Genomic DNA, 25,155 nt, shown 5'->3' on the forward strand with positions numbered 1-25,155 from the left:
AAAACACCTTGTCCACATTTCAACATAGTTTCGTGATTCACGAACAATTCAGAACAAAGGAGGCTTCACCTTCCTACTGCAATCTCTCTGCCAGCCCCGGGAAGGGAGGGAGGATCCAGAAGAGTAGTGTCATTGTGCTCAGTGGAGATGCTGGGCTTTCTTATGGGAAGCCCTGAGAGAAAATCTTTAGGAGGAGTGCTCATTACTCAAGGTTGTAACTCACGCTTTAATTTCTGCATTGCTGATTTGTTTAGAGTAAGATAATAATACAAGAAAAGTTATCATTTGAGGATTCTCTTCCCAGTAGTATGGTCTCATTGAAATCTATTGAGTTAAGAAAAAAATAAATTTATATTAATGTGATCATACAGTAGGGAAGATATCGAAAGATATAGGATGTGCTTTGATCTAAAAGACAGAGCTGGAGTTCTCCAGAGAAAGAAATATTTTTAAAGATGACAAGTGCTATGATTATAGCACTTTTGTACAAAATTGTCATTTAAACATAAGATGTTAAATTGGTATTTACACAAACCCATGCACGCGCGCACACACTAGCTCAGATTGTGCCATGCCATGGATGGAGAGAATAGAATGAAGAATTTCCAGAAGGATTTCACTTGGATCAATTCCCGAAACATCAATAACAGTATGAGTCAAAAGTGCAAGATCTAAAAGGGTGGCATGGAGCCTCAGGAGACTGAGTTTGGCTGGAAACCAAAACCCACGCTCTCAGGGGAAGGAAAAATGCAGAGCAATGATTTTACTAAATGAATTCTAGAATATATTTTAATTTAGGTTTTAGTATTGAGGAAGAAAGCCAGATATGTCAGGAGAAACTATGGAGACACCGCCATTTGTGATAGCTAGCCTGGAGTTCACAGATGAGCGTAATCCACGGGCTGTGCCCGAGACTCATGGGAGAAACTCAGAGGACAAGGTGCAGCCTTCATGGCCTGTGTGCTCCCAGGAAAGCAGGACGCGAGAATAGTAATCTAGCTCATTCTCAGGCAGCGATGACTGCGTCTGCCACCCTTCATTTCTGAATCATTGACAACTCTGTGAGGTTGGTGCAATAACATAGCCCTGAGTTCTCTGTTTGGTTTCTGCATTGATATTAAGAATTTCATTTTATATATGTGTGTGTATTAATGAAAGCCAAAGATGTGTGTTCAACCCTAGTCCATCATGGAGGGAGTTTTCTTATGACTTCGGTCATAGGCTCATGGAGATATTGATAAGGAGGTGACTATAAGAAGGGCACTGTGGAGGGGTTACTTGGAAGGGGTTAACACAAGGAAGGGGTTACTTGCATTGTAGCAAAAGTGGCTGGAGGAAGAGCCATGACAGTTAACTCTAGAGCAAAGTTACAGGTCCCACCAGAGAAGGCACTCAGTACAAAGTCAAACGTTTTGGATTCTTTAGTCATCTTGAAACTGTGTGCAGTGTAGGGATGGAATCCAACCTATCAGTCAGTTCTTAGCCCCATGATGCCTGCTTGGGGGTGTGGCCTTTTCTACAAGAAAGTCCATGAGGCATTTCTCCTCCTCTTTCTGCTCCTTCTCCCTCTTTGCTTGCTGGGGTGGGGGGGTGGGGCAGACCCACATCGGCCACTGACCCTGGGAGCCAGCCTCCGAGCTGTTGGCCGTGTCCCACGCACTGGTGGCCAGCAGGATAGCTGCTGTGGCTTCCACCTTTCTGTGCTGTCAGCCTGCAGCTACTTGGGTCCTCAGCGGGGTGTGGCAAGCAGGGGACCCACAGACGTCAGTTAGACTGGGCTGGGATGCCTTGTTAATATAAAATGACTTCTTTTTTTTTTTCTATCAATTTATTGGGGCTCATACAATTCATCACAATACATAGATCAATTGTGTAAAGCACATCTATACATTTGTTGCCCTCATTATTCCCAAAATTCGCTTGCCTCTTGGGTTCCCGGAATCCGCTCATTTTCCTTTTTTTTTCCCCCCCTCCCCTTCCCTTCCTCCTCCCCTTTCCCCCATGCACCCTTAATAATTTATAAATTATTATTATATCTTATATTACACTGTCCGGCGTCTCCCTTCACCCACCCCGCTGCTGCCCGTCCCCCAGAGAGGAGGTTATATGTGGCTCCCTGTGATCCATTCTTAATATAAAGTTATTGCTCATCCATATATGAGCATCTCTGGTTTTATTTCTCTATATAACCAAGCCTCATACACTTTAGACTAAAATTTGGTGAACACTAGTCTCCCTGTTTATGTGTGGACCATAGCTAAGGCCCTACCACCAATTGATTAGCTTGTCTTATTGTTATGGCTTGCATGATGTTGTAACTACACCTTTGGCATTTCAAATACTATCAGGGTCCCCAGAGTGAACAGGATTCAATGGAATTTCCAAACCAGCAACAGATTAGGAAGAAGGAACAGAAGGTCCACTCCGAAGAAATCTGCCATCAAAAACTATATGCAAAACATTTTCTAATAGAGAGCTCATAGATGAGCTCCTCAGCTTGAAAGGCACTCCCAATAAAACTGAGGTTGAGCCGCCTCATCCAAAGGTCTACTAATTGCACCTGTGAAACAAAGCTTCTGCCACCTCCCTTTGCTGACGGGGCAGGACTCAAAATGAGTGACTGCGACAGATGGGCTCAAAAAACCAACAACCGTGCAGACGGAGCAGGAAGAGGCTGTGCTCCACTGTGTTGTGCGCAGGCGTGAGGTGAGCCAGTCCTGAACAGCAGCCGCAACGTGAGCTCCAGCTGATTCTGCATCAACATGTTAGGCTTTATGAAATTTTGATGGATTTCAAATTTTAACAGTAAATCTAAAGTGTTATAGGTACGGGGTAATGCTATTTATTTGCTTATTCCCGAAAACAGGTGGTCAGTCCCCTGGCAAATATTTTCTATCTGGCACTTCACAGAGAAACTTTGCTTAGCTCTGACTTATTTACACTTAATTCTTTTTTAAAATTGTATTCAATGGGGGAGGGGTGAATGGGGAGGGAGGGGGAGAAATGAGGAGCTGACACCAAGGGCTCAAGTGGAAAGCAGGTGTTGTGAGAATGATGAAGCCAACATATGTACTAATGTACTGGACACAAATGATGTATGTACAAATTGTGATGAGTTGTATGAACCCCTAATAAAATGATTATTTTAAAAAATGTATTCATTCCTAAAGCACAAATATGTGAAAGACCTTATTTCATATTTTGGGAAAGCATATACAAAGTTAACCATTTTTTACTTTCAGCGCCCCAACCTAGTTGTGAGAAGGCAGTTTCTGGAGCCAACTGGGCTTGACTGCTTGTGAAAGGCTGGCGGGTCAAGCCTAGTCAGAAGAGTCTGCAGCCCAGTCAGTTCAAGCCCAGTTCAAGTCCAGTCAGAGGGCAGACCTGCAGATCTGCTTCCCAAAGGACATCAGCTGCTCCGCAGGAGAGAGATGGAGTTTCCCACTCCAGGAAAGAGTTACAGTCTTGGAAACTCCCAGGCAGTTCTGTCCTGTCCTGTAGGGTCACTATGTGTCAGTATTGATTTGATGGCAGTACTTTCGGTTTGTTGATTAGTGTCACCGATGTTTCAGGTCGATTGTAAAATCTTGATAATTTGTGATCCAGTGCATTGAGTTGGTTATGACTATATAATACCAGATGTAGGATTTTCCAGACTGAAAATCTTTACCTCAATAGTGATTTTAGCTTTTTTCTTTTTATTTTTTTGACAAGCATAGCTTTTCTAGTTTAACTTAATTTTTATAGAATGCCCTGCTTAATGTAGAAATCAATAATGAGGACGAAAAGGAGGAATTAAAATATTGCAAACGTTCTCCTTCCGTTTGTTTTAACAATCCAATCCCTTACCTTGTACCTCTCTGGGGAATCTAGATTTCTCTCTGATGCAGATTTTTCTCTGAAAGTAATTTTGCATTGCAATTGTTTTCGTCTCTAATCTTGATTCCAAGCAATTCCTATGAATTTTCTCGTTGCTCTATTTTCATCATCAATTTTAAGCAAGCAATAATCATGCCTAATACTGCGTTTCTTCACAACTTGGTGGCATCCAGATGTCCAACCTCATGTTGCCTTTCAGACACATTTTGTGAAAGTTGCCATAAAATAATTGCATTCATTTCTGTAGTGCATTTTAAATTACTTTCTCACAGGTCACTCCAACTTTTATTTCAAAACAGAATATTTGGTATTCCTTCTGGTAAATTCGGAAAACTGGACAAATATCAGAAAGGGTGCTGTGGGTTTGCATCGAATGGAAATGAGGTGGTAAACAGGAATTTTAACACATTCTGTCATATAGGACTAAGGTGCACCTGACCTAAGTCCTAGTATTTTCAATCACCTAATATTATTGTGAGAGTTGGATGTTGAAGAAGGAAGACCAAACACTTCCAAGAGACAAAACAAATGTGTTTTTGAAAGAGCAGCCAGAATGCCTCATAGAGGGAAGATGGTGAGATTTCTCCCCATGTATGTTGGACATGTGGTCAGAAGGGTCGGTCCTTAGAAAGGATACCATGCTTGGTAAAGTACAGGATTATTGAAAAGGAGGAAGACCTTTGACAAGATAGATAGACCCGGTGGCTGCATTGTTGGGTGGCAGCGTAAGAACAATTGTGAGGATGGCACATGATCGGTCACTATGCATCAGAACGGACTCCACCGCACCCAACAACATCATCCTGAAGGAGCCCAAATGGTGCTGTGGGTTAGGTGTTGCACTGCTAAACGCGTGGTTGTGGATTCAAGTTCAGCAGCCACTTGAGGGGAAATGACGGTGCTCTGAGCTCCCATAAAGACTTACTGTGTTGGAATATCTTTCTTTACAAGGTCATTATGAGTCCAAATCAACTCAACAGTACTCGGTTTCTTTGGCCAGTTCCTTAATCATACAGGGAAAGGAACACTGATAGCACTGTGACTAGAATGCTCAGTTCCAAGCTAGAAGGTCAGTGGTTCTAAACCACCACCTATTCGATTAGAGGGAGAAAGAAGAATCAGTTGTCTCCCATAAAGGTTTACACCTTTGGGGTAGCTCTGCCCAGTCCTGTAGGGTCATCAGAAATTGGACTCATCCTGACAGCAGTGGGTTTTGGTTGGGGTATATAGAGACACTTAATCAGTAGTAATGAAGTTTGTTTTGTAATTAGAAAGTTTACATGTAGTAGAACAATAGTCTAAGAAGGTTTTTACTCAAGTGACTTATATGGCTCTTTAGGGTTTCTAAATAAACAAGTCTGCTTTGTTTCTTCCTACACAGGCACTGCCTTTGCATTAATTCTGATGCAAAGGGACCCTATATGACAGCATAGGGCTGTCTCATGGGTTTCCAAGGCTGCCAGTTTCTACCAAACCAAACTGCCACAGCTTCCTCCCATGGAACAGCCAGTGGGTTCAAACGCTTAACCTTTCAGTGTTCAGCCAAGCATTTTAACCACAATGCCACCTGAAACTTCCAAAAGAAATAGGATAAAGAGAATTTTAATGACTTTAGTCATACTTTTTTCTAAGAGAATTTGCCCAGGGATACCCTAGGAGCCTTTGAAAAGTACCCATGAGGATGCTTCAAATAGTTTTGGGACAAAGGGAACTGAAAGACCACGGAATTTCCCCACAAGCTTCCTGAAGTCCCCTTGGTGTCAGTTCTTCTTGGACCTGCCGAGTTAAAATGTTAGAGAAATTAGCGGATTTGGAGTCTCACATTTGGTACTAAATGTGAGTATGTCCTAAACATATTCTTAGAAAACATACCAAAAAATAAACTGAAGAAATGTCACTGGATTGAGTACTTGCAACCTCAGGTAGGAATGAAACCCATGCTTCCCCAGGATACACGTGCATGGGTGTATGTATCCTTATATATATGGCCAACAAAATCAATATATCAAATGTTTTTTTCTGTTAATATCCTTTTGTGCATCACTTTCAAGATTCCCTGTGACAGAATTATAATTAATGTAGCAAGCTGCAGATTTGCCTAGATTGCTCAAGATTTGTCCAACAGATAAGAATTTATTGAACTTCTTCCACATACCAACATCACCCTAGTCTCTGGGGATTCTGTTATTTGCAAAAATGCATTCTGGAGCTCACTGGATAGCAGATAAGATGCATTAAACAAATGGATGTTTCACTAAGTGCCTTGGGTTAGAAATAAGATCTGTTCCTGGATTTTAAGTCTTTGCATGGAAAGTGTAGGTGAGTCAGACCAGGTACACATGACCCTTATTAGCTTGACTTCAGTGCAAGAAAAGGTTTGACATCTTTTCAGTGATTTAAAAGCTACATGTGCAGCCATGTAGCTTGTGATGATGATTGTGATGATGAATTGGTTGGGACTTGCTCCAGTAGTTTGAACATTAGGGAAGCTTTATATAACATTAAGGGGTATATAGGCTTTGTTGAAGGCATCCTGGTCGTGCAGTGGTTTACACGTTGGGCTTCTAGTCACAAGGCCAGCAGTTTGAAACCACCAGCCACTTTTGGGGGACAGAAAGATGAAACTTTTGGGTCCACTAAAGATTTGCAGCATGGGAAATTCAAAAGTGCACGTTGACTCTGTTTTTTTAGGATTGATAGGAGTCAGAATTGACTAGATAGCAGTGATGTTGTTTGAGAGAAGTTGATAAGTCAGAGTTCATAACCCAAGAACTGCCTGTATTGTAAGTCTATCCAGAGTATTGATTTACATATATTTTCCTCAGTTATTAACTGACTATGAGCAGTGGAGTCTCATATAATACATGAATATTATGTAAGAATCTCGTATATAATATATGAATACATAAACACATATACATATATTACATATTGTATAGGTAGTAAAAGAATCCTGTTTTATGTTTATATAACCACTTTGGATTTTTCTAAATCTGCCTCAAATTGTTGGTGGAATGAGCTGAAATATGTGCATAGCTATGTAAGTCCACAGAAGCGTGTCCATATGTATAATGCATAAAGTTGGATTATACTTAGCATTACATTTTAGCCCATTTTTCCTTAATACCTTTTCATTAAGTACTCATAAGTCCATGTAATTGGCTTTATATCTGACACTATGTATCTTAAGTTTATAATTAATTCTGATCATATATATATATTTCCACGTAGAGAAATATTCGAGGCTAGGTTACCTGAGGTGAGACTAAGGCTGACAGTTATTTTTTAAAACTGAACACTTTATAATCACAAAATAGCACGATGCGTGTTCTTGGCAGAGTTGCTACATGCAGAGGGTGTGTGTGTGTGTGTGTGTGTGTGTGTGTGTGATTCTTCTCCTCCGCAAAGACTCTTCCCTTGCCAGATTTGAATGACCCTTTATGATTTTTTTAACTGCCAAAATTGGCTCAATGATTTTGAAGAGGCGTTCAGTGGCTGGACTTGTAATTTAGGAGACTGAGTGTGTAAAGAAAGCCGTGGTCCACGGGGTTTGGGCTGCCTTCCTCATTTTAGGACAGCAGATCACCAGGCCATCCCTCCATGAGGCTGCTGGGTAGAATCAAACCACCATCCTCTGGGCTACCAGGCAAGTGTAAACCTTTTACACCACCACCAAGCTCTAAGGACACTTTCAGCATGCTAACCTTTAAGGGAAGTTAGTCACAGAGATTTTTCTCTTTTTAATGTGCACCCCCCGGGCAGTGCAGTTGACTCCCATGGTTGGAGAATATTGTACCTGTTGGGAAAGAGTTGCTGCCATTCCTCTTCCATGGGAAAGACCAACCTCCTGCTTATAAGGCAGGGTGATGGCCTGGGCCCCCGTGTGTTGTCTGAGAGGCGGAGACACAGCAAAGATGCTGATGGGCATAACCCTTGATTATTTCTAAATGCTTTCCACAAATGAAAAGGCTCGGCTGCGATGTCGTAGGTGAATTTAATTTTCCTAATCACTCTCTTTACAGGAACTGGACTTTGAAACAAAAACCAGTTATACCCTCAGGATCGAAGCAGCCAATAAAGATGTCGACCCTCGCTTCCTGAGCCTGGGGCCCTTCAGCGACATGACGACTGTGAAGGTCATTGTGGAGGACGTGGATGAGCCCCCTGTCTTCTCCTCCCCTCTGTACCCCATGGAGGTGTCGGAAGCCACCCAAGTTGGGAATATTATCGGCACCGTGGCAGCTCATGACCCGGACTCTTCCAATAGCCCAGTGAGGTAAACGCTCCTCCATCTCCTTTTCTGCCATCCGAAATCCCTGTGCCCCTCTTCCCAGAGCACCCTCCTACACAACCATAGAGCAGTGGTTCTCAACCGGTGGGTCGCAACCACTTTGGGGGTCAAACGACCTTTTCACAGGGGTCGCCTAAGGCCATTGGAAAACACCTATAGTCTGAGGAACATAGACACCACGCTTCTATCTGGAGAGTGGACACCCTCCAGGAGGGTCCACCCACATGCATATATGCCCACATACAAGTACCTGGTGGGAAGACTGTTACCCATGAGATACCATGCTTCAAGACAACATTTCATTTATTTGTCATTAGAAAGAAATATTTCACAATAGATAATTACATATTGTTTTGTGATGAATCACTGTGCCTTAACAATGTTCAATTTTTAACAATGAAAATACATCCTGTATTATATTAAGTATATCAGATACTTAAATGATGATTCATTAACAGAAGCAAAATTGCATTTAGGAAGTAACAACGAAAACAATTTTATGGTTGGGGGTCACCACAACATGAGGATCTGTATCAAAAGGTCCCAGCATTAGGAAGATTGAGAACCACTGCCATAGAGCAGTAAAACTAGCCCGAAGGTGAAATGAGACCATAGAAAAACGTTTTCAAAATGTTTTCAAAATGTGTCACCTGATGACCTAAGACCACGATCGTGGAGCAATATTTTTAGAGATCCTATTATCCACAGAAGGAGCCCTGGTGATGTAACGCATTGCACGTTGTGCTCCTAGCTGCAAAGTCAGCAGCTCTAAACCATCAGCTGCTCCGTGGGGGAAAGATGAGGCTTTCTACTCCCGTAAAGCATTACCATTTTAGAAACACACAAGGGCAGCTTTACTCTAACCTCTAGGATTGCTGAGTCAGAGTTGATGCAATGGCAGTGAGTTAATTCATTTACTTTATGGTTTACCAGAGTATCCCTGATGGCATACTGAGTTACACATTGAGCTGCAAGGTTCTCAGTTCAAACCCACCAACCACTCTGAGGGAGAAAGATGAGGCTATCCCCTCCAGTACAGATTTTCAGCCTCAGAAACCACAGGGAGCAGTTCTACTCTGTCTTCTCCACGTGGCTCTGAGTGAGGATGGTGGTGGGTGAACCACACATCATAGCTGGTGTTCCTAGTAATCCAACCTTGTGTTCTAGTAACCGGAGTTAGAAAATGAGGTGCTGGGTATCTTAATCATCAGAGGAAAGTGCATATTAGTAAAAATGTATAGGCAATTGCTATTAAGAATTGAACAACTTATATATTGATCCATTTGTATACTACATGTTGACATGTTGGTGTAGTAATACCTTATCTATAGATACGGGAGAACGATGGGCCTTTCTACTCCTAAAAACAGTCTCTCAATTTCCCAGGGGCATTTTACCTTGTCCTATGGGGTTTCTATGGTTTGGCATCAAATCCCTGACACTGAGTTATTATCCACATATAGACCACTGCTGTGAAATAGATCCTAACTCATGGTGACCTTATATGACACACTAGAAGAGCTCATGGTTTCCAGGACTGAAATTTGTAAGAGATCATCCTTTCAGAGAGCTGGATCTGGCCTGATACACTGTCATAGCAAGATAAACAGCAGAACTGCCCATTAGCATTTCTGAATATCCCAGCATTCCACTTTTCACTTGTGTTAGCTATAATCCACAAGCTGAGATTTACAAGTATATGAGTATGCTTGTGAGTGAAGGTATGATTAAAATGTCTTTTTGAGTAGATACCATAAATGTAACAAAATTAAATGTACAATGTGTAAAATTTCTTAGTATAGGCTTACATAAGACTTTTCAGTGTGAGCAAATTAAACCAAACTCACTGCCATCGAATCAATTCCAGCTCATAGTGACCCTATAGGAAAGGGTAGAAGTGTCCCTATGGGTCTCCTAGATTACAACTCTTTACAGTAGCAGAAAGCGTCATCTTTCCTCTGCAGAGTGGCTGGTGGTTTTGAACTGCCGACCTGATGGTTACCAACCCAACATGTAACTAGGACACCATTAAGGCCTTCTTTTCTTGTGTGAAAATTGGGTCTTTTATGACCAGCCTACAAGGTACAAAATTAATAAACATCTCGGGGCACAACTTGGTTAATTGGCACAAAAGAATTCGTAAAGACACTGTTCTACCTTCTAGTTGGGTAAGTAGCATCTAAGGTCAGCTTCACCCATGAAATCAGACACTGGTTTTAACTGACTTTGGACATGATAGCAGACTAGACCAATACCTGGAGAAGGACGTCATCCTTGGTAAGGTAGAGGGGCAGCGAAAAAGAGGAAAGCTCAACAAGATGGATTGGCACAGAGGCTGCAGCACGGGACTCAAACAGCAATTCTGATGAGGATGCAGGACCCAGTGTTGTCTGTGCTTTTTGGTTATGAAGCTGCTATGAGTTGGAGCCAACTTGACAGCTCCTAACAACACCAGCAACATAAGTGACTAGAAACCTTTGATTCTGATTTAGTTACGATAGCCCAAGTCTTGATGACTTGCTTAAGCATTCAGGCTCATGAACAGTCATCTAGAACACAGCTGTAGGTGTAAAACCCACTCCAGTGCTATTCAGTTGATGCAGACACATGGCAACTCTAAATAGGAAATACAAGGCTGTAAACATCTGCCGGATGAGAGAACCTCTCCTTTCTCCCTTGGAGCAACTGGTGGGTTCAAACTGCAGACCTTGCAGCTAGCAATCCAATGCTTACCCGACAGCTGCAACAGGCCAGTCTTTACTGACATAGATCAGCTCATTAGACTAATCTGTCTTCTGTTTGATTTAATTGATTGAAGAGACAGAAAGAGGAGATAGTTTCAAGAAGCTTGGCATATATAGATAGGAGACATATCAGTGGCTAACTTAATTTAGCACAGAAATGAATGAGAGGATCTATATGATTTGAGCTTATGGTATTAACATTGTATATTGTTTTTATTTTTCCCATAATTTAAAAAATCATCTTGCTGAAGCCTTTTCAGATAGAATATCTTACTTTTATACTATTCTACTAAAAAGATGACTTTTAGTATGTGAGACTGGTGGATGCTAATTTTGGAAAGATGTTCACCTGAGGGGCAGCGTGCCCTGGGGAGAGACCTGGATGAAAGCAGGCTCCGACCTGCCACAGAGAGGTGAATGGCCAAGAGCTCAACACTTGATTCTGAAGATCAGGATCTTGGTGGCAGATAAAGTGAGTGTGCGGCTTCCTGTCACCACATCTTTACATCAATTTTTTAACTTTATTTTGGTTACTTGTAAGTAACCAAGGTGGCCTGAAAGCTCAGAGTAGGACCACCTTGCAAATTTTCTATTACCTACCTCCCACAGATTAAAGAGAGAAAGACTTGGTTCAGAGTGAATTAAAATGTTAGTTTTGTTGTTCTTGATACGTTTAGACTTCATGTTTTCCCTTATGCTTATTATGTGTACACTTCGATTGAAGTCATGGATTTTATTTTACTTGGATCCAAAAGCAAAGCTCGTGGAAACAGCAGTCAATAAATCATACACTCTGCTGTGTTTGTCAAAACAGTGACTTAAAGTGTAGATGAGGAAGCATGTCACATTAAGGATTAAGGAGAACCTGATCTGAGTCTGGTATGGTACCTTTAGTCACCTCAGAGGCATGTGAAAGTTACACAATGAATAAGAAGACCAGAGGCGACGTCATGCATTTGAGTTATGATGTCGGTGAAGAAGACTGACCGAAGACAAACACATTTGTCTTGGAGGAAGTACAGCCAGAATGCTCTTTGGAAGTGAGAGTGATGAGACTTCAGCTCACATACGTTGGGCCTGTTACCAGGAGGTACCGGTCCCCCGGCTAAGGGCACTGTGTGTGGTCTGGTAGAGGACCAGCAATAAAGAGAATGAGCCTTCACAAGGCTGTTGACACCCTGGCTGCAGCAGTAGGTTCACATGTAACAGTGATGGTGAGGGTGACAGAGGACTGGGCAGTGTTTTCTTCTGTTGTACACAGAGTCTCTACGAATGTGAGCCAACTCCACAGGAACTGACAACAACAACATCGCCGTACTTAGGTCCCATTTTCTTCCTCTTTTTTTAGAAGGTCAGCACAATCGCTTGCAGAATGTATTCTTTTAGGTATGTTGCCTTTGTTTTCTTTCCTTTTGTCCTTTCATGATATCCAAGGCCACAGTCCTAATTTCGAAGGGTAGTGATAGTGCATTTACCCCAGTGCATTCTCCAGAAAACGGTGTTTGCTGAGCAATATCTCTTTGGAACCATTCACTGAACCTCCTAAGTTCCCAAATAAGTCAGTAAAAAGTCAAACTTGTTTTATCCCAGGCCCATTTAATGATTAAATAACAAAGGGAAAGTAAATGATGATTTTAAACTCTACACCGGTGGCTTTAATATTAAGAAATGTTGCTTGGTCAAGGCCTATTTTTTTTAAAGCAAAAGCATTAGTTGAGGATAAGTGCCTATCTAGCTCTTTCATTTCATGGACTGATAATATTTGGCCACCAGGGTTTATCTGTTGAACTTGAATGACAGACAAGAGTCTGCAGATTTGACCACCAGTCAGAATGATAGAAAATTCACTCTCTGAGGTTTTGTCAACAGAAGGATCCGCATAGTAAGAGCAACATGAAGTCAAAGGACCATCTCTTTCTCATGTCAGCATTGCTCCACTGATCTGTGAGTCAATGTGCGTTTATTAAAGCACAGGGGGAAATATTGACCGGGAAACAGATGAATTAAGCATGTTGTCTGTCTTCCAGGAACTTACAATTGGCTAGAAGATGTAAGACCCCATAAAAAGTTAGATATGAAGAAGAAAGTACTGTCCATGTAGCACGGCAAATTGGGAGATAAATAGCAGTCACTCCAGGTTCGCTGGGAAGACTTCACAGAGCTTGGAGGGAGTGCAGACCGTGGACAAGCCAAGCAAACATTGAACAAAAGGCCATTATTGTTTTATTTCATTATTCCCTGGGAGTCAAGTGCTCTTTTATGGAAGCTGCAAATTCATTTCTGTAGCAGAACAGTCTGCCCCAAGTCCCAACTCTCAAAACAGTCAGTGAATGGAAGTCTGGTATCATTACAAATAAGATCAGATTTGAAAACAGGCAAATAAAAAATAAAGGAGGTCATTTTTCAACATTCATAACAATTTAAGCATAGAACTATTTATTTATGTTCAAAGATACTCAGATCCTAATATTTACCATTGGGCTCCTTTGGCATCCCTGGAGATTGTATGTCCTCAGATGAAAAGGGATGCAGTCATATCAAGCATTACATTATGTAGCGTGACACAGATGAGCACATTTGTGATGTTTGAATAATTCAGTGTGAATTTTCCAAGTTTCTTGTATACATGCATATCTTTGTACATCTTTTTAATCTAAATGATTTGTGAGTGTCTGTTTCCTCCCAGAAGCTTACTTAATGAGCTAGTAACAAGCAGAGAAAGAGTGTTGACAATAGATTTGGTGGGGAAGTAGCAAAAATCAATTTGGAGAGGAGAATGTGAACACTAGCATCTTACCAAGGCTTCATGGTTTAACCTAATTAAAACGACAAATGGAAGAAAAAGTATATGCATAGGTAACATAAACATTAAAAAATGGTGTGTGTGTGTGTGTGTGTGTGTGTGTAGTTTACTCAGTATCTATAAATAATTTTTAACAGTTTCGTTGGCACTTCATCCACATATCATACAGTGCAGTAGTTCAGTGATATCAAGAAAAGTTGTACAATCAATTTAAATAATTTTCAAGATGTGTTATTGCTCATTTATTTTATCCATTTTTATCTCTCATTTTATTGCCCACAAAATATAATTCTGCTTGCCCAAACTTAACTTTTAAGAACACTCCAGGTAAAATGAATTATTGAAAAATATATTTTTCCTGATTCGTCCCTGCAATATTTTCCCCAATGAAAATGCCTATGGAAAAGTTTGATTAGTATAATAATACAAAATCCATAATCTTCTTTGTTATAAATCATGGAGAAGGACCTCTCAGAGCAAAAGCTTATAAAGTTCATGGATATTTATCCTGAATCCAAACCAAAAGACCCACTGTCATCTATTCTGTTCCGATTCATAATGTCCCAATATAGGGTTTCTGAGAGAGAAATCTTTTAGGAGCAGACAGCCTGATCTCTCTCCCTCAGAGCAGGTGGTTTTCAAACACCAGCCTCTCGGTTCACAGCCCAGGACTCAGGGCACGGTACCACCAGGGTTCTTGTCTTACACAGCAGTGCTATTGAATTGCAGTCCCGCTAAACTCACCATAGTGATGTGGAACTTTTCAGAACTGCAATCATGGAGAGTTGCTCACAGAAGCAAAGGCTGGGTTGAATGGGAGGAGTCAAGTTCTCTCTCTTCAGACATAAGTAGCCAAACTGCAAGCACAGGGCAGCTCCTTAGCATGATGCTGTAAGATGGGCCAGCTTCAACCCTCCACTTCTCTTTGTTTGCTTGTCCTGTCAGCATTGCAGGTGACCAACGATATTAAAATGCCACCCACCCCACCTTCCAAAATCACATTACCAGTATCAGAAGAGAGTTTGAAGATATAAACAGCGTATCTGCCAACACTCAGAGCTAAACTAAATTATTACTTTAAAGAAATGTGTTTCTCCTGGAAGTTCTATAAGACAAACATTACTATTCCCATGCGTTCTTAACCAACTGAGAATAGTTTTTAAAGTGCACTTGTAGAGTTTTAAAACAAAACAACATCAAAAAATGAACTTGTTCTGAATCAAAGTGACCCCGTCGGACAGACAGACTAGAACTGCTTGATGGTTTTCAACTTTCTCCCATGAATGGGCTGGTAGATTTGAACCTCTTTCCAAATGCTTAGCATGCTGCATTACCAGGACGTGGCTCTGTGTGATAAGTGGTCAGCTACCTAAAATTGTTGGTTTTCCTCAGCTGTTCTGAGGGATAAAGAGAAAACTGTCTGCTCCAACAAAGATTTACAGTCTCAGAAACCCCACATAGGGTCACCAAGTCAGAGCAAACTAGATGGCAATGGGATTTTTGGTTTAATTTATCCACACCTGGATATGCTCCACTATAACACATGAATACATGAATACATGGGGATACACTTAGATACACATTACACACACACTCCTTCAGAGATTGAGGCCTCAGGTCAAGTTTATTTAGCTAATTCTGCCCTTCATTGTCCAACTCTCATCAGTCAGCGTGTGTACAAAGAAATAAAGAAGAAATTTAGCCGTCCAGTTGTTATGGTGAAGGATTCTTGGAAGCATCAAAAGAACAAGGAAGGAATACACAGAGTCTGACCATTTAAAGAGGTAGCATCTGGTCAAGAAGCAGTGCCATTGGTGGAAGAAGCCTAAGCTGCACTAAAAGCATTAGGGAAAAACAAAGTTCATGGAATTAACGGGATACCAATTCAAATGCTTTGAAAGCTGATGACGCATGGGAAGAATTTACTTGTCTTTCTAAGAAACGTCGAAGAAAGCTAATGTCTGTGCCCATTCTAATGAAAGGTGACAAAACAGAAAGCAAAAAATTATTAAATTATATCCCAAGTACCACATGCAAGTACAAGTTTTTGGATGTGAATTCAACAGTGGTTGCAGCTGCACACCAACAGGATATGTCCAGAAATTCAAGCCACATTCAGAAGACGATGTGGCAGTTGGGATATCATTGCTGATGTCAGATGAACCTTGGCTAAGAGAGCATACAAGAAACATGTTTACCTGTGTTTTATTGACTCAATACATTAGACTGTGTAGATCTTGGCAAAATTTAGATATGGTTGAGAAGAAACAGAATCCAAAACACATCATTACGTGCTCATGCAGAAACTGTACATAGACCACGGGTAGTTGTTCAAACACAAGCTTACTGTGTGGTTTAGAATCAGAAAAGATGTTCATCAGGGTTGTATCCTTTCATCATAGGTATTCAGTCCATACGCTGAGCATATAATCAGAGAAGCTGGACTTGCGAAAAAGAATATAGCTTCAGGATTAGAGGAAGGCTTAATAACTATCTGATATGCAGATGACAAAAATTTGAGTGCTTAAAGTGATGAGAACTTGAGGCACCTGCTGATCAACATCATAGCTTTCAGTACAGATTGGAACTTATGTGAAGAAAACAAAAATTCTCAGAACTGGACCAAGAGACAACATCATGATAAATGGAGAAAGGATTGATGTTGTCATGGATTACATTTTTGGGGAATACATAATCAATTCTCTTGGAAGCGAGAGTCAAGAAATCAAATGGGATATTACCTGGTGAAAATTTGCTCCACGAGCCATCTTTAAAGCATCAAAGTTCGAGGAGGTCGCTTTGAATACTAAGATGTGCTTCACCTAAGCCATGGTACTTTAAGTTGGCTCTCGAAAAATGTGAAAGTTGGACAGTGAATAAGGAAAATCAAAGAAAAGTTTATACTTTTGAATTATGGTATTGGCAAAAAACATCGTAATTGCTGTGCAGTGAAAGCACAATCAAACTTGATGACGTGCAGACAGCATGCTTGTTAGACAGAAGGACGGTAAGATTTTGGCTCGTGTCCTGCTGTCAGGATAAGACATTATCATGCTAGGTAAAGCAGAGGAGCAATGGAAAGGGGGTGATCCGGTGAAGACGGGTTGGCACCATGACTGCAACGATGGGCTCAAACATCACAATCGTGAGGACCGCACATCTCCGCGCTGTCCAGAGGGCCACTGCCAGTCAGAACCAATCTGAGGCACCGAACAACAGCACTGTCAGATTTCAACTTTGTCCTACACATCAGTTGCATGCTTTTATTTATTTTGTGCTACTTTTGGGGAAGCACTGTTGTATTTTTTGCGTGGATACACCAATTGAAACCCACGTAATGAGAATGCCATTGGGAACTACAAAGAAGGGCAGATCTAGTTGCACCCTGTGGATCAATAGCGGCATTCAACACAGCAGACTTCCTTTTGAATCAGGTTTGCAACACACTGAAGATAGCCATTGAAGGTGTGATGTCAGTCCTGTTGCTGTCCAGTTTAGATCTGACACAAAAGAGCAAGAACAAGCTAGAGTTCAATCCGGAAATCTTCATGTACAGTTGTCTCATTTCACCGATGAGGATACAGAAGACTGGAAGTGGCATATGGAAAAAATCCAAAATTGTACAGTAAGTTAGAGCTGAGGTCATGGCCAGAAATAGGATCTCCTAATTCTCAGTGTATGGTCCATGGTGGAGCAACGCAAGAAGCATGTGGAAGTGCCACGGACCGTAAACTGGGCAACAATTCTCCCGCAGCTATCATTTGGGATAAAATTGGAAAAGGCTTGCTGCTTAATGTGATGTCATAAGTCTGTCTCGAGTGGCAGCAGGACTAAGATAATTGCACAGGAAGACAAAGTAAGGGAATAACGAAGGGTCAACCTGAGGGGAGGCACGGAAACGGGGATGCACATGACACATCCAGTCCTCAGTTAATGCAGCCATTTATGAGCGTTTAGAGGTTTGGGGTAGAGAGTGGATGGGGGTTGTGGAGATGTGAAAAACGACTGAATCATAAGGTTGTAGGTGGTAGAGACTTCAAACTCGTTTAGCAGCAATTTCAGATCCTAGAAAGATGGGTCAAACAGGAGGGTTCTGAATCCCGGCTTCACAGACGACCAACTGTGAAGCCTTAGTTTCCAATACTGCAACAGGAATGAAAACACCCGTCTGCATTAGTCAGAAGGTTTCCTTGGATGGTAGCAAAAAAGCGTAAGGCTCATGAATTCCTAATGTGAAGTCTGGGCCGATGCACTGAAGGACTGGTCATTTGGCAGCTTAATGTCATCATAATGTCATCAAGGGCCTTGGCCCTTTTTGTCAAGTACTTGTCACTTCCTATTCCATAGACAAACTTTATTATTACTCAATTTCATTTTACCATGAACATTTTTGAAGCCCCTTCAGGTTTACAAGATAGCCTCCTGGATCTCGCTTTATTACGTTCATGTCCCAAATCAGAACAGGGTAAAGGAGAAAACATCAAAGGCTAGCTAACTGAGCAACTCCCATCTTTCCTAAAGATGTCTAGTGCTGCTATGACAAATGCCACCTGGCTTTAACAACTGAAGTTTGGTCTCTCACAATTGGAGAGACAAGAAATCCTAATTCAGGGCACCAGTTCTAAGGGAGCACCTTTTTTTTTTCTATTGGCTCTGGGAGCATTTGTTGTCTCCTTTCAATATTTGTCTGTTCAGTATTCCTTGGAAATCTCCATGTGTCTTGTTATCATGCTTCTTCCCCTGGGTCTAGGAAATTCTGAGTGCAGGGATCCTGCATCCAAATTACTTCTCACACTCCTGGCTCTGAACTGAGGACCTTCTATTACTTGTTTAATCGGTTTGATAGCTCAGAAGAGATGGACTCCAATTACAACCCAATCTTGTAGATTGTATCTTGTCGCCTGAGCATTACTGCCTGTTATCCTGCCTTATCAATATCGTAGATGATAGGATTTACAACACACATCAGTTCACAAAGTGGAGGATAATTGCCTAACCCCGAGAATTGTTGCCCAGACAGCCGACACATGTTTGGGAGGAGACAAAATTCGATACGTAATACTGTGCATTCAGAAGACTTTCAATGAAGCTTGGCCCAACACCCATTCTGCATCTTCTCTCTTCCTCTTCTGGGGACTCTGTGTAGAAGCTTTCAAGATAGTTCACCGTCTGCCCTACCTGCATACGCCATCCTACAATACAGCCTCTACAGCGGTTCTCAACATGTGGGGCGTGACCCTATAGGAGTAGCAAAATTACAGTTATGAAGTAGTAGCGAAAATCATTTTATGGTTGGAGGGGCGGGGGAGGTCACCACAACGTGAGGAACTGTATTAAAGGGTTGTGGCATTAGGAAGGTTGAGAACCACTGGTGTAGAGGCTTGGTCAGTGGCAACTCTCGTGTTTGTATGTTTGGTTGTTTTTGGTTTGGATGGTTGTTTTTCTGGTTTATTGAGATGTAAAGCTGTTCACATTTTTTTAATGGCCAGAGAAGCAACACTAACTGCTATTATTATGAAAATATGAAAGTGACCTCTCTAATTGGACACTGAAAGAAGCCAAATATTTTCAGCTGCAATTTGCAGGAGATAGAGGAGTCCTTGTGCCTCCATACTCCACTAGCAACATCAGAAGTTGCCGGAAGCTAATTTTGGCTCTAATGAGAGAAACAGCCACCCTCCTCTTTCCAGTTGTCTGTAATTGACTCAGGCACCTGCGCTTCTCAGCCCCAGGCCAGTGGCTCCAGAATGACACAGAGTGGGTTCCTCAGAACTCCTGAGGACATTTCTTTTCTTCTGGGTCAGTGGTCCCGCCCTGATTTTAAATGAGAGGTATTCCACATGCAGAAAGTGTCCGTGTTTTCTCTTTGTCTCCTGGGTAAGGGATTGTTTCTCTCATAATTTCCCAGGCAGCTTTTCCATTAGCTGATCCTTCTGCGAGCTAAGTCTTCTGCATTTCAGAGGGGCTGGTAGAAAAGAAGCTCACCCCTTGATACTAAGAGATCCTGAGTCCTTGTGAACTAGAAATAGAATGGCCACCAGGGCTGCCCTACACAGGCCTGGCCTAGGGGTGGCCTGGGGCCTGTGGTCCTTTGGCTCTGCGGTGCAGTGGTTAAACATGTCACTCCTAACCAAAAGGTTGGCATTTTGAATCCATCAGGCACTATGTGGAAGAAGGATGTGACAACGTCCTTCTTTTAAGAATTGTAGCCTTGGAAACCCTGTGGGTGACTAAGGGTTGCTAAGAGTCAGAACTGACTCAGTGGTGGCATTGCTGAGATCTCCCATCTCTTCCTAAACCAATACCTCCTCCTTCCCTCAGGCCTGGTTCAACTTCCTCCCTGGCTTTAGTGCAGCAAGATGTTACTTTCCTCCTAAATTCTCTCAACCACAGGTTTTTTTAAAGTATTTGTATACTGTGTAAACAGAGATTATACAGTGTATGAACATGCTGATCTACAGGAATATTTGCAGAATGCAGAAATGAATGAATAAAGGAAAGACATAAGAAACATTTTTAGAAATTATTTACAAATTACCAAGTATGCACCTATGAGGTCAGATGCTTTAGTCAACTGAAGTGAGAGCCACTGCTTTAGGAAACATATAGAATTTATCAATGGAAATTATAGCCTATCACTACGAAATAACATGAGGAAGCATCAAAAAGTCAGGTAAAAATATAATTTAAAAAAAAGCAATTGTCCCACACACTTGTTGAAGCTTCCTTGCACATATATTCAAATGACAGAAAGGTTGGTTGTCCATGAGGCATTTTCTTCAAAATTTTTAGGAAACTCTGTGATAAATAGATTCCATATTTTGATATGAGGTAGACCATGATCGGAGCCATTTTACATATTCAATGAAATCCCATGTAATGTGTTTGATTTCAATGTTATGAACTTTGAAACACTGGGTGAGAGACACAAGTGTTTTACTCATCGATTTTTGCCTGCAGTGATCTCCAGGAAGTCATTTAGACACAGCTGTCTCAATTTCAAGGCCCCTTTACTTCTTCAGGAGCCAGAAATGTGTGTCTTTTTCATGAATATGTAAACATTCTTAGGGATTAACTTAGAGATCTGAAAATAGCAAGCTTTCAGTGTTGACTCAATTGGTGTGTGGGCATTAAGGTATAAGCCTCATCAATCATTGCTTTGTTATCATTAGTCATATATTTAAATATATATGTTGTTACTTTATCTCTATGAACTAACTTCAAAACGTTCCTTGAAAAAAATGGAGCTAAAAAGTAATATAATTTTTCCATGAACTTTTGAAGTCCCTTGGTATATGTCTAATAGTGTACACATGCAAACTAGATATACAAATATAAAGAATAATAACAATTAGGAGCACTGCTATATGATGGTATGGCCAATGGAACGTTACAGAAAAGAAAATTTGCTCAGGGGCCTTACAGGCTGCGTGCAGATTTACCAAGCCTCAGAAACCCTGTACAGCCTCACTCAAAGTGGGATTTGCTTTTTGGCTTGAAAATCAAATAATAAGCAATTTGGGGTAGAAGACCATATTTAAGGTATCTTTGGATTTATGGTCTGTTCGCCATTACTTTTTGCTCCACTTGCTGTGGTCGCACAACAGGGTGCTCACTTGGATGCTAACCACAAGGTCAACAGAAACCACCTGGTGCTCTGAGGGAGAAAGAGGTACTGCCTGGGAAATCCACAGGGATGGCTCTCCCCTTTCTCGTAGGGTCCCTATGAGTCAGCATAGACTCCATGACAGCAAGTTTTTGTCTCCTGGTATGAATTTGGCGCTGGGTCAACACAAAAGCAAAAACAAACCTTCACCAGTGACTAAATGGAAGGCAAGCCAAAGGAAGGACATCAGAGAATTCAGAGCAGAAATCGCTGCATTTGACATCAACAACAAAAGAAAGTATTTCATCAACGAAATCACATCGTGTTCTTTGACAAGCCTAACAATAGTTCTAGGTCTCATTTCCGAGTGACCTAGGAAAACAAGAAAGAAGAATCAAATCACTCTCAGAAGCAAGAGCAAAGGGCTCTTACCACAGACTGCAACCCCACTGAGGGACAGTGAACAACTCTGGTCTGACGCATGGAGGCACTGTGTACCTCAGAATGAAGCCCCGCCCTGACCGTCGCTGTCCCCACCACTGTTGCTAGGTGTGAGCCCTGTGTCAGTGGCCCTCATGGAGGGTCTTCCTCTGTTTCTCTGACCCACCACTTTGCCAAGCATCATGGCCTTCTTCAGGGACATGTCTCTCCTGTTAGCATTTATGAAATGAACTCTTGCCACTCTTGTTACTCAAGAGTATCCCAACTATAGCTCTCACAAGATGGACTTATCTCGTTTCTTGGCAGTCCGGGATGCCTTCAATATTTTGTTTTTTTAAATATAATTTATTGTGTTTGGGTGAGTGTTTACATAGCGGATTAAGTTTCCATCAAACAATTTCTCTACATATTGTTCAATGATATTGGCTACATTTTTCACATTATACCAACATTCCTTTTTTTAATAAACCATTTTATTGGGGGGGGCTCTTACATAGATTATAACAGTCCATACATCCATTATATTAGGCGAATATGTACAAATATTACCATCAACAACTTCAAAACATTTTCTTTATTTTTGAGCCCCTTGATATCAGTACCTCTTTTTTCCCTCCCTCCCCTGTCCTGCCACCCTTGCAAACCCTTAATATATTATATATTGTTATTTATCCATATCTTACACTGCCCCCTCTATCCCTTCACCTGCAATCCTGGCATGCGACCCCTTCGAGGGGGCTTATTTCACAATCATTACTACCAGTTGCCCCCAGACCCCTATGCCCATTCCCCTACCCTTCTGAAGCTGTTACGCCTGCTTTTGAGTGGGAGGTCGACCCTGAATTCCATAAATTGAAGGCTCTTGTCTGTATGTATGATGGCCTACCTGGATTTGCGAGGTAGGACTGAGATCATAATACTGGAGGGGGCTGACAATTAAGGACCTAAAGAAGTGTGTGTGTTTTTCGGTGCTATACTGCCCCACTGGATGTATCTTCTCTTCCGTGTGGCACCTATCAGCTAGAATGTCCAATTATCTCCGGATGGGCTCTCTACCTCAACCACTCTCCTTCACCTCGGTGAGGTTGTTTATTTTTGAACTCCTGATGCCTCTCTGTAGTTTCTTTCTGCTAGATTATGATTGCTCCTACCCCTCCAGGAACGCTGCACCCCCTCACACCCTCGATTTTAGAACCCTAGGGGTTCCCTTATCCATGACCATATTTGCTCGCCATGCCCTTTTCCCTGCCTTATCGCTTTCTCCTTGGGTTTGCTTCGCATGCCTATTTTATCTCGAAAGTCAACAGAAACAGCACAGACAGGACTAGAAAAACAAAACCACCTAAAAAGAAAAATGAAAGATAAAGCAAGAGAGAAAAACCATACATGATTTTTTCCCTCATGAGTCTTCACCAAAACCATACGTTAAACACATCACTGCTTTTGTTTTCCTATGCTCTATGCCGCTTCCGCGTGCCGATGAGGAGACTGAAAAGAACCTAGTTTGAGTCCGACACACTTTAGTCCGCAACGCGATGCCTCTGCTTTGTAACACGTTAAAGAGGTCCGTGGCAGCAGATTTTCCCAGTGCAATACATCCTTTGATTTCTTAACTGTTTCATCCCTGGGCTTGTAATCACACTCCCCAGCAACGATTCTGTCCTGGGGTCATTGCATCCCTTTCTACAACACTCCTGGCGTGATGGGTGATGACTGCTTCAACTGCCTCCCTGAACTGTCAGACACCTTGGCTTCTTCTCACATTTTGGATCTATCTTAATCTAGCTAAAGATTTCCAAGATCATACCTGGGTCTTGTTGATTCCTACAGCGAGGCTATTGTCAGAAACTACTTAAAGCATCTACTCTCCCTCTGCCCCTACCAACTGAGCTGTACTACGCCCTCAGGAAGACCTACAGTCTTCTCAATATCCATCTACCAGATTTCTGTACAGAATTATCCCCATAAACATGTACAAAGAATCCATGCCCCTCCACTCAAGCTACCCCGTGAATCTGCTGTTCACTCTTAGTTTGCTGTCAGCAGAATTCATGTAGCCCCCTTCAGGCTTCTTCTTAAGCTGAAGTCTTATCCTTCAGAGTGCCTCAAATTATATTCTGTTCAGAAAAGTTAGTACAAGTTTATTTTGGTTCAAAACATTACTTGAAACCCATGCATAGTTCTTTCCAAATATACATATTCCGTGGATCATTTGGAGATCACTAGTATCCGACTGGTGTCATCAAAAAAAAGAGATGATATACCGTATATACTTGAGTATAAGCCGAGTTTTTCAGCACATTTTAATGCAGTTTTTGTGGTAAAATTAGGTGCCTCGGCTGATATTTGGGTCGGCTTATCCTCGAGTATATACGGTATATCAGTAGTTAGAGAGCCTTCCTGTGTTTCATCTTAGAAGAACCTATACGCCCAGGGCCAGCAGCCATCATACTAATAAAGGACTTTGAAGTTTATAATGGCGTGTTCATAGCCAAAGGCAAGCAGTAAAGATGACAGGATTAGAATACTGACTACTAAGTCATGAACTCTCCATAATAGGGACATAGAATAGGCATATATTTATATCACTGAAGTGGCAGATCACAGGATCGGCAAGATTTCCTAATTTGTCTTTGGAATTAGTTAACTTTGACAAACAATGATTTCAACAAACATCAACATTGAAGCTTTTTTCCTCCCCAATGTTCAATTAGGTATTCAATTGACAGGAACACAGACTTGGAGAGATACTTCAATATCGATGCCAACAGTGGAGTCATTACAACCGCCAAGTCTCTGGACCGAGAGACGAATGCTGTTCATAACATCACAGTCCTCGCAATGGAGAGCCGTAAGTTACAAGGTCAAAAACTAAGCTAGGACAGAGACACTGGGAGCAGAGATCAAGTTAGGAGGTTCTTCGTGCAACTTGAGCCATCATCATTGCTTCTCTGAACTGAAGAAAACTTGAGAATTACTCGTTTTTAAGCTGCGATATGTAATTATATCCACTCGCGGGGTTTGCTACTATTTACAAAGTTTGTTAAAAGAGATGCCTACCACAGAGTGGCCCTGGGTGACCTTCAGAGAGCTTCTTGTCTTGTCCTCTTTCCCATGTTCTGTCTGTACTGATGTGGAGCAGATGAGATTACTTTGTTAACAGAAAGCAGTGCATTGATAACGAACACAAACACCCAGTCTTGTAAATTCTGAAAATGGTCTAATTTTAGTTTCTGATAAGAAAATCATTTAAATAAAATACATGAATGTATTTTATATTGAACCCTAGTCGTGGTGTCAAGGAAACATAGAATTACTAACTACATGGTTGGTAGTTCAAACCTACCAGCTACTTCTCAGAGAAAATGATGACTCTAGGTTCCCATAAAGG

At 41.5% G+C, this 25,155-nt stretch overlaps 1 protein-coding gene across 1 annotated transcript in view; it reads left to right on the forward strand.

Moving 5' to 3' along the window:
* The window catches only part of CDH7 (cadherin 7), a 148,503-nt gene that overhangs the window by 98,771 nt on the left and 24,577 nt on the right, over nt 1-25,155 (forward strand). Inside the window, exons 5-6 of the mRNA XM_045296073.1 lie at nt 7,902-8,155; nt 24,479-24,615. Of these exons, the coding sequence (XP_045152008.1) occupies nt 7,902-8,155; nt 24,479-24,615 (391 nt within the window). The remainder of the gene's footprint in view (nt 1-7,901; nt 8,156-24,478; nt 24,616-25,155) is intronic.

The sequence above is a fragment of the Echinops telfairi genome, unplaced genomic scaffold, assembly GCF_000313985.2.
Source record: "Echinops telfairi isolate 266 unplaced genomic scaffold, ASM31398v2 ScPeMD7_7400;HRSCAF=8409, whole genome shotgun sequence".
NCBI lineage: Eukaryota > Metazoa > Chordata > Mammalia > Afrosoricida > Tenrecidae > Echinops > Echinops telfairi.